Raw genomic sequence first — 10,688 nt, forward strand, 5'->3', positions numbered from 1 at the left:
ATACAAGCTATTAAGTACTCCCTAAACATTATCATCTTTATGATGAAACAGCAGAATTTAAAGTGAGGCAAAAATAAACGATTTCCCAAGCTGACCCCAAATACAGAACCATTACCAATAATCATGGCACTTTCACTTGTGGCGAAGTGTCTGTGTTTGGGTTTCCTTGATGTTAAGTGAAAGCCTTGTTTAGAGTTTGCTTTGAGTCAGTTTTTGCCAGGTTGAGATTATGCGTATGTACATACATAACCAGTTAAAGCCATCCATTGCCCATTGTTATGATTATTATTATTACTCTATTATGTCTCACTTTATTCTTGTTATGTGCTCAGCAGCCCCCGAGGTATATATTTGAGAATTTGTGAGTGTGATAAAATATAACACGCTTTCAGTTTCTTCATATGGCATGGTCTCAGCTTTTTATTTTTCTTGGCCTTTACTGGTCCAGATTTTATGGCTGCAGTGCTGTCATGCTAAACAGTTTTCCTCTTTTATACTTTGACCAGTAGAGGCCTCTAATAGACACACTAGAACAGGGCTCTTTACCCAAGTGGACATAATAAAATTATTCTACATCATTCTAGTTGTCTTTTTTCAACAATTCCAGATTTATTATTCAGAACTGATGTAACATTTAAAGATTTTTGATTGTTCCAGTAACAAAACTATGTTTGACAAGTGACAAGAAGCAGATGCGCTTGGTTCACATCTGTATTCGATGTGTGAATTTACAACATTCACCCACTCATTCATGCCTAATAGCATGTTAGCATAGCCGTTCCACCCACATGCCATGTCTTTAGCAGATGGGAGGAAACCAGAGAACCCAGAGGAAACCCAGAACAAGCCCATGCACCAACTTCATTCAACGAGAGAGCTGTGAGATTGCAACGATGCTGCCAACATGCTGGAAAAGCAATGCTCTAAAAGCACTGATATGAAGTATAACTACATAGGGATTTGAGTAACTTTCCCATTGTAATGATTAAACACACCATCATCCGACATCACCAAAGAAAAGCTTTTAACTTCAACATTTGACATTTGAAAGCTAATGAAATAATGGAAGAAGGTTTTTTGATGTGAGTTGATCAGTATCTTTTTTCCATTATAGACCAAACACTGCCATGTTGTGTCTGAAATGTCAGTCCCTAAAATAAAACTGTTGTATAAATAAAATATTATATTGAATAGTTGCATGGCTATGATTACAGAGAGAAAATGGTATTAGGTATAGTGAAAAATAGTGAAACCCTGTGGGTCTCAAATTTCAACACTGGTTTCTAGACTGATTTCTGGACTGGTGTCTTTGGTTTAATGATAATGCTTCAATGCACTATTGCTTATTACGAATTCTTGATAAGTTTTCGAATATAAACTTTGAAAAAAAAGCGAGTAAATGGGTCAGGTGCACAACCATGTGCAAGTGTGTGATTTGTTTGTCAGTTTTTAGTGTTCAGGGAGGTTCTCTTGCACGTGCCTTAATCTCGAGCAAAATAGGGCATAATGTAGTGGTACAGTATAGCTAAAGACTGTACACTGTCATTGGATACAGCAAACACACAGTAACACTATATAGACAGGTCAGCAGCATTATTCAGATGTTGGAATTAATGTTTCATTATTAAATGCAAGAAAAAATACAGTTTGTTTTTATTACATTGAATATTGGGGAATTTAATGAGTATATGGTTTACACATAAAACGAAAATCTTTCGAAAAAAGACTTGCGAGTCCATTATTATGTTTAATATCCTGGATTTGTTCAGTGTAATATATATTGTTAAGCCCAGAACTGAGTTGCGTTTGCGACTTTGCTACTGTATGGTATAACGGAGCCTAGCTGTTTATGTTTATGTTTTTTTGTGTTGTTTGCTATGAGGAAGCCCAACGGCTTCTGAAACCCCGTCTCACTGTCTAACCACCAAACAAGTGTTTGTTCTGTAAAGGTGAACTTGCCAACAGTGTGCATGCATTTTTTTCAGTGCTGCTTCCTGAGTATAGTTTTGCAGATCAGATTACTTGAAATGAATGAATTGTTGATAATGATCATGCATAGGTGCGTTTTAATGGCACGTCACAATAATGTTGAGTTACATAAAGTTACATATACATGAAAACATACTTCATTATATAGACAATATAAATATATGTCACATATTTCTTAAGTGTAACATATATGTTTCATAGAAATTATTATATATAATCTTGAGCTATGATATTTCTTTATTAAATAAAAATTTAAATGATAAAATAAAAATTTAATACAGTTTAGGATATTAAACTGTATTAATTTGCAATTAAATGTTACATGATCAACTTGTTACCAGTTAAAGATGAGGCTGCATTTTTGTCATGACCTTATATAACAAAAAATGTAGCTTATTGAAGGAGGTGCTTGACATTTCAGCTTACTTTGCAGGAGACCACAAAACCACATCCTTCGTGTCATGATGCCCCAGACGTCATCTGCTGAATGACCTTGTCGGTGAATAGGAGAGCATTGATAGCTCAGTATACTGTATGTAGTAAAAACTGTTTAAAAAAAAAAAAAAGAAGAAAGAAAAGAGAAATATTGCTAAGAGAAACACAACGCAACGGTTTGACGAAAGTCTCGTTTGAAGATTTGGATATGTTCAGTTTAAAGAATTTGCTTGGGAGTAACAAAGAAGTTCGGATAACCAGGTACTCTTTTGCTTCTCCTTAATGTGTTTATGTGTTTCTTCTTCTTCTTTTTTATCTCGTATTTTCCTCTTTTTTTAACAGAAGTTAGGAAGGTGAAAGTGAAAATCAACTAAATGTGTATTCTGCTTCTTGAACATTTTTTTTTGTTTCTGTCTACTGTCTTTCGGATTAGAACGAAAAACATCACTTCCTTATTTTTTGTTTTGTACAGTTGGGAATGGTGAAGTGTATATCATGGTGTGGTTGTTTTTCACTTGCAGATTTTATTTCTGTGCTGTGTAATGAGCATCTGAGTGGAGCTAAGCTGAGCTGAGGACCGGGTTTTGTGTGTTCATCTTTATAATGTTATACATGGCCATTCTTCTGCTTCTGGTCTGTGGAATTATTCACCAAAGTAAGTTGTTCTATTGCTTTTCAGATAGTTGTTGGATATACAGTGAGTGATGTGAGCACATAGTAAGCAGGCAGTGATATTTAATTCTAAGATAGAAGATCTTGAATTGACCGGGTTGTCTTTTTTGTAGCAGATGGTGCAGGTTACTTGAGGTGTACCACGGATTATATCTCAACACTGAACTGTTCTTGTTCAAGCCCTGACAAAACAGTCCCTTGGGAGATTGAAGCAAACTGCAGGTATCAGTTAATTATATTTTACAGTATGTCTTGCATCATTTATAAATTATAGGATATGTTACTATATTATATTATATTATATTATATTATATTATATTATATTATATTATATTATATTATATTCAGGAAGAGTGTTAACAGAGACTGTGAAGAAGTGAGGGAATATATATATATACACTTCTTAAGCGTGTTTCACTTGCAGCAGGCCTATTTTTTTCTCACCACATTGTCCTATTGTGGTTGCAGCGATGCAATGGGCTTCACAGATGGGAGATGTGTCATCAGACCACCACTTCAGTGGTGCACCATTCAGCCAGACAGTTTTTTCCTGATCGCAAACCCTGACACCACATGCACACTAAAAGCAAAACGATTCAAACAACTAACCATTAAGGAAGAGATCATTCAAATCGATGTGCCTTTGGAACAGATGAGTACGTGTCCTGGAGATGTTTTGTTTTTTTTGTTATTCACTCCACAAAATGCAAAATCAACCCATATTTATTTTCTTGTTTGCAGTTAAGCCACAGAAACCTGACAATCTAACTCTGACTAAAAACAATAAAGAATTCAACATCTCCTGGGAGATGGCCTATAATAAGGATGAAACTGTGGAATTGTCTGGTTATCTGGTGTACCGGGTGCGTTTACGGCCCAAAGACTTCAGGAGCGAGGTAAAGGATTAAAATTGCATTGCTATTGAACGTTTAAAGTAACTCTGTGATGGTCCACCTGTTTATAATGTTGCACCATTAATGCATATAATGACACAAATATGCATATATATATATATATATATATATATATATATAAATAAAATAAAATCCAGTGTTGCACTACACATTCTGTATAATTTGATTTAAAAAAATCCCAGTGTTGTATGCAACAGTATACAAGCAAAACGCAGAGGGAAAATGTTAAATTGTGAAGCAAAAAAAAAAGAAGTGATTTACTGAACATCATGAACTGTATCGTGAATTTGCATGCACACAACATACAAAGTAAATAATTTCATCCACCACGCAGGAGAAATTTAAGATCTACAATGTCAGAGAGGACCGCAGGTACCACGAGATCCAGTGCGACCAGCTCACTCCAGGCAAAGTGTATGTGGTTGATGTCCAGGCCTCAGTGAACTTCCTACCTAACCCAGACGCTGAAAGTGAATGGAGCGAGTGGAGCCCTAGCATTGAGTGCACCTGCCCACACCCCAAACCCGGTCTGTATATACATCTAAATATTTCTCTATATAAAACACGGCTTTACTGTTACACAAATTTTAATCAGGGAATTTTGTTTTCAGTTCATAAAAATATTAGGTTGTGAAAGTGTTTGAATAAAACGTGCTGAACATCAGTACGTGGTGTGTAACATCTCAGATAATGGAAGGCTGGATGGAACCATGTTTTTTAAATGTCAGACCTGTACTGACTGATGAACCAATGAATCCAGGAATGTTTTTTTTCCTCTCTTAAAGACTAAAATTACAAAGTAATTCTGCAAGAAATGTGTAGAACTGACATTAATATTTATTGAAAATAAAGCACTAAAATTGTAATGTATTTTATTTGTTGGATGTGGTTTATATATTACATATATTACAGATTGCACTATAAATTCATAACTACTGTAAGAATTTCTATTTGAGCATCACATAATACTGTTAACCTAAATAATTGTTTCTCTTCCTCTTCCTCACAGTCTGCTAATTATTTTGCAACTTTTTACATATTTTCTTACTAATTATTTATTTCAAGTATAAAAGCTGAAGCATGTTAGAAATTATTAGCATTTTTTTAAATGGGATTTTTAATGGGTTTTGTTTGATGGGTACAAATTGATGAATTAAGACATGATTTTACTCAGTCATAATTGACTGTAACTTGTTAAAAATGAAGCGCAACAATATAAGTTTCAAATGACCTTTTTTTTTTATTATTATTCCACAGACGATCCTATATGGTTATTCTTTATGCTTCCTCTTGCTCTCACTCTCTTGGGGTTCTTTGGGTTTTGGTGAGTATCTGTTTAACATTGTACACATTTAAAATGTATTAAGAAACGGTACTGATGCACTGGTATGGGGCTTTTATGATCACTGTTGCTAATCAATGCATGGCAAGACCGCCACAGCGCAAACACTTTACATCGTCTGTATCTTCCATCCAGTGATTTTCTGAAAACCATCCCTCATTGTTTTCATGAATTACTGAGGTCTTGGCTGCTTAACAGACAATTTGGCTGGTTTAAAAGATCAGTAGAATGCCACCTCCTTTTCCAGTAATTGATATCACTCGTTCTTACCGTACACACAGTGTCCTTTCATGCCTCCCACGTTCACACAAACCACAAAGGCAGTAGAGTTTTGCTTACAGGCGGCCTTTGGTTCACACAGACGAGCAAACGAGTAAAGGAAGTCAGACTTGCAGTGCTGCTTCTGCTGCTGCATCTAACTTTTCACCCATTTCAGTGCATCAGTTCTCTCCAAAAAACAAAAGCTTCATTAACATTTGAAATGTGTGTGTTTTTCAAATCCCAGAGCTTTAACCTGGTCATGTATCAGCTTACACTCTGCTGAAATAGTAAAATGGCCTTATCTACTTGTTTTCCTTAGGTACAGGGGGATGCTTAAGAAGCCATGTCTGTTTCAGTATATCCCAGACCCCTACGATTTCTTCAAACCCCTTTATCACACATACCAAGGGGACTTTAAGGTAAGAAAACAGAATGGCAGTGTTTTGAACATATCTAGGCACACTGTTAGATTCAGTGGGGCCTCAAGGCTCAGACAGAAAGAGAGAAAGAGGTGATGATGATGTGTGTGTCGGAGGGAATTTTCTGTGTGAGATACAGCATACATTTTCTAACCACAACGAAAAGGGGACTCGGATGAGTCAGTCTACAGGGGCTTAAAATAACAAAATAAAGAAAACACTGGGAGGTCTGCAGTGCTCACATCTGGGTGGACCTGAGCTACAGTACATGTTGCAAAATGAAAGTAGCACTTCTCCCCTCTGATGGAAAGTACTCTGAACTCAACCCTAAACTCAGATTAGGTAGGTAGTTATATATAGATGTTTGTATCTCAAAGGGGAAATTTTATGAAGTTTCCACTGGATAAAAGCAGAGGAGCCCTTAGTTTGGAGAAGCAGATTTCAAGCCTTGGGTTGTGTTTTGATGTCATGCTAGTACGCAGCAGTGGTTTTGCGGCTGCAAAGAAAGAAAAAAAAAACCTTTCTCCCCTGAGAAATCTTCCAAGCTGCTAAATTATATATAGAAATTAATGAGAGAAGTAATTCCAACTGTAAGTGGTGATGATAGCAATCCAACACAAGAGCAAGTCAGTTTATTAGATATGTAGTTGAGACAGAACTTTGCTCTGCTGTGGGGGATTCAAAAAAAGTGTGAAACTTGTTCAAGATGGCTATATCTCACTGATCTGTACCTCCAACTCAGCTCCAGTGCACTCTATCTTAGTTTAAAAATGAGTCATTAGTCTTGGCCTTCTTAGTCAGAAAGCTGACATTTGAGACTTTTTTCACCTGATATGACCCATATGTTTTAATCATAAAAATTAAGATAACTTATAACACTGTTTATTTTGTTATGCAATATTCAGAAGCAATATTAAATTGTTCTCAACACAATGTTCTCTTTAATTTTTATTTTTTTTCTCATAAACCATTTCAGTGCCCTTTAGCTGAATGCATACACTCGTGGGCACTTTTTTCTAAAGTGACGATATTATATGCTACTTTCAGAATCGGAGTACTGATTAAGATTTAGGTATTCATTCTTTATATTACTAACTTGAGAAAAATGTTAAAGGTCAGAGATCAGACTACTTGGGCACATTCTGAGAACATTTTCTCAAAGGATTAAGTTATAGGTTTAAGCAAGTCTGCTTTTGGTTGCATTTGATGTTGGTACTTAGTTGGTTCTTAGTTCTTGACTGTGAAATAAATAAATATATATATACCAGTGTGTTTTGGTTAATTTACAATATTTGGAGAATGTACACTTGATTCTTGATTAGAGACACAAGGAAGGGAAGTAGACCATGTTGCTTGTGTGGGAGGGACAAATTCACCCTCTACTGAGCAGCATTGTGAAAGATAAAATGCGGTTGGCTGGCTTTACATGTCTCAAACAAAGCATGTGATAGACTTCACTGCCCCCGGTCTGTAGCTTTCATGTTATGGGGAGACTACTTTCTGTAAGCTTCAGATTTGAGTACAAAAAAACACCAGCAAGAAATCCCAAAGGTATTTTTTTTAGATCCCATGGGGTTCCAGCCCTGATGCGCACCTGCAGATAAAATTATATTTTTATGCTTTGCATACACTACACTATACAGCCAGCAGTATGTACTCCTGACCATCACACCCATATGTGGTTCTTCTAGTATTGCAAATTCCTTTCCCTGGAACATTCACAAACAATGTTCCAGCAAGATAATGCAAGCAAGCCCTATGAACACCTTTGGGATGAACTGGAACATCTGAGATCTCCTCACTAAACATCATTATCTGACCTCACTAAGAGTGGGGGCTATTACATTCCAGGAGATTTTAGGTTCTTACTGTAGAAGGGTGAACGTTATTATAACAGCAAAGGGGAAATAAATATGGCCCGGTGTCCACATACTTTTGGTAATAAACTGTATATCTGTGATGGCCAAGGTAAAAACTAATTGTCTATTCCAGCTGCAGAAATAGCTCCAGTCTGTCCTTATTCTAATCGAGTGTTTTTTTTTCACAGAAATGGGTTGGACCAGTCTTTACCTTCAGCAACTTTGACATGCTAGAAAAGAGCGCTCCGCTGCAGGTGCTTTGTGAGAAGCAGCTGCCAGTCACGCCACAGCAAAGGCCTATTCTCCATGATCAAGGTAGTGAAGGCAGTAGTGTGGGAGACTGGAGTCTTCTAAGCTTAATGAACCCAGACTTGTCCAAGCGTTACTTCCTTGGGGGCAGCAGCCTTGGCCTTGCCCACTCTGGTGGCCATATCTCCATGGATACCGTGACCGTGTCTGGACAAGAGGGTGCCATGTTGGATTTCCAGGAGACCAATCAGAATGCAGTCCAGGTTCCTGGTGAGGCAGAGGATCAGGAGCAGGACAGCAGGGAGAGTTCAGAAGATCAACAAAGTTTTGATGATTGGCGACTACAAGCCAACGACGCAGAGAATGGAGAACGGCTGTCACTGGATTCATTTAGTTCGAACGAACACTCCGATTATGGTTATCCTCAAATTGCGCTAGACTTGGACACAATTGACAGTGGATTCTTGGAATCAGACTGTTCGAGCCCTGTGAGCTCCGAATGTGAAGGAGGAGAAGGGATGGATACGGCTTTATTGGGCAGCACTGTGGGGACCCATTCAAACTATGTCAAGCAGTGGGTGGCTTTTATGCCAGCCTCAGGAGAAAATAGCAACTCTGTTTGAGCGAACTGCTCCACTGACAGGCTCTCATGCAATGCATTTTGGAACTGTCTGAAAAGTCCATGTTGCATGTTGATTAGCCATCTATGGCTACCAGTAACACAAAATGACTGTTACATTAAAAAGTATCTGCAATGACCTGCAGAAACAATAGACTTAATTCTGGGTATTTGCCTCAGTCAAAATCTTTTAAAAAAGAGACTTTGGTGCTATCACTGGTATGGCAAATTGCTTTCTTTTTTGAAACAAAACAAAATTGCAGTGATAGATCAAGAGATGGCGAAGATTATTAGAAACAGTCGTGTAATTGTATGATAATGCCCCATAGTTCAGCTCTTGTTATCGAGCTTTATGTGCGAAGAGGAAACTAAGCGTGTGGAGATAAGGCAGCATAGGCATTTTTTTCTGAAGCGGACCTCATCTGATATCCACTCAAATGCAAATATATCAGATCACATACTGTTTGTTCATAGCTATAGATGCTGATCTCAGCTACTGGCTTATTATCATTTCATAATGAAAGATCTGGGTCACCTTTGGCAGCTGAGATAATTTTGTTGAAATTTAAAGAGTTTTAGACTTCAGCACTTGATCTTGGCACTTAATCATGTGGTGTGGTATGATGGTATGAAAAACCCTGCATTATAAAAGAATGATTCATATGCAGTAGAAAGAAAACATCAGGCTCAGGTGGACGAAGTGTTTTGATTTATACATATGAAACTTAGCTCATGAGCTACAATGTCGCTTATGGGATTCATTGGGCACACAGTTTGCTTTTTTTTTTTTTTTCCATGCCCCTGTATTACCACTGTGTTAATAAATTTTTATTTTTTTATTTTTATTTTTTTTTTTTTATTTTTTTGGACTTATCAAACTGACAAAAAATAAACATTAGCTTTAACTCTTTACATTAGAAATGTTAAAGCAGCTTCTTTGGTTTATAAAAAGAAATCTACAAAGAAATTCCTACCAATTTTCATTAAATACATTTGAGATCAACAATTAATACTGACTTCCCTAAAAGGGGAACTTATGAACTCTATTTTATTCATATATACAGTAGACAACATGACAATGTGATCTCATTTCTATTGGGCCCTGTGCAAGATTAACTATGAGAAAGGGGACACTAAAGGGAACTGTGAATCCAATTAGAAACAAAACAAACTTACTGACTGAAAAAAAAGAAGAAACAACACACATCAGTAGTATGTTGCTTACTCTTTTGTTCTATTTTTTTTTTTTTATTCCAAGTAATTTGCTTTAATGACACTGATGAAGCCAGTGCCTTCACATCCAGTCCATTGATTAATGTGCAATTAAGTGTAACAAACTCTATAAAGGGCTGTACAGATATAAAACTGCATGACACCTTGTACATGTTGCTTTAGAAACATAAAATCCACTTTCTCAAGATGTTTTCAGTGCACGTGGAGATGACTGATTACATATAAAGTACCATAATAGGGTGCTTTTTTAAAAAGAAAATAACACTTTGGTTTTATGACTAAGAGATAGGTAGTGAAGGTACAGAGAATAAAGTGACTGAATTACTCCGAAATGTCACAAGGCAAAGCACCCAACCATCATGTTACCTTCTTTATTAACCATCATAGATGGAAGATAATGCTGAGGTTTTTAACAGGAACTGTCTCTGTATATAAAGCAATGTAAGGCTCTTATACAAGCAGAGAGCTCATTCACCTTCAAATGCTTTACCTCACAAGGTAAATACCATGTTTTAAATTCTATGTGTATTGTTTTGTTGTTGTCTATCTATGTAAATGTACATTATATAAAAAAAGGAACGCTTATTGTTACTAGTGCAAATGGTTTCATGCTTTATGGTTTTTTGTGGTTTTTTCTCTTTTTTTTGTACTTTATGTCAAATCTTGCAATTCTAAAACAATTAAACATGCCTTGAA

General features: G+C 36.5%; 1 protein-coding gene across 2 annotated transcripts; it reads left to right on the top strand.

The window, feature by feature from the left end:
• The first annotated feature begins 2,395 nt into the window (after nt 1-2,395).
• il21r.1 (interleukin 21 receptor, tandem duplicate 1) lies at nt 2,396-10,688 on the top strand. 2 transcript variants are annotated; one of them, XM_046834232.1, is made up of 9 exons: nt 2,396-2,685; nt 2,946-3,079; nt 3,213-3,318; nt 3,565-3,752; nt 3,838-3,992; nt 4,345-4,537; nt 5,268-5,334; nt 5,933-6,032; nt 8,080-10,688. In XM_046834232.1, exons 2-9 carry the CDS (start codon nt 3,028-3,030, stop codon nt 8,761-8,763), a joined length of 1,545 nt encoding a protein of 514 aa, XP_046690188.1. In that variant the 5' UTR covers nt 2,396-2,685; nt 2,946-3,027; the 3' UTR covers nt 8,764-10,688. The 2 variants fall into 2 exon arrangements, with proteins under 2 accessions (XP_046690188.1, XP_046690187.1); XM_046834231.1 differs by having other exon boundaries at nt 2,397-2,685; nt 3,210-3,318.

Source organism: Silurus meridionalis, chromosome 22 (genome assembly GCF_014805685.1).
Source record: "Silurus meridionalis isolate SWU-2019-XX chromosome 22, ASM1480568v1, whole genome shotgun sequence".
NCBI classification, from domain to species: Eukaryota; Metazoa; Chordata; class Actinopteri; order Siluriformes; family Siluridae; genus Silurus; species Silurus meridionalis.

What these genes read in the sequence shown, in the direction of transcription:
- il21r.1 (XM_046834231.1), top strand. Translation starts at nt 3,028, where the DNA reads ATGTTATACATGGCCATTCTTCTGCTTCTGGTCTGTGGAATTATTCAC. An exon ending in GAGATTGAAGCAAACTGCAG is followed by an intron (nt 3,319 to 3,564) that starts GTATCAGTTAAT and finishes TTGTGGTTGCAG; the next exon opens with CGATGCAATGGGCTTCACAG. An exon ending in CTGCCCACACCCCAAACCCG is followed by an intron (nt 4,538 to 5,267) that starts GTCTGTATATAC and finishes ATTATTCCACAG; the next exon opens with ACGATCCTATATGGTTATTC.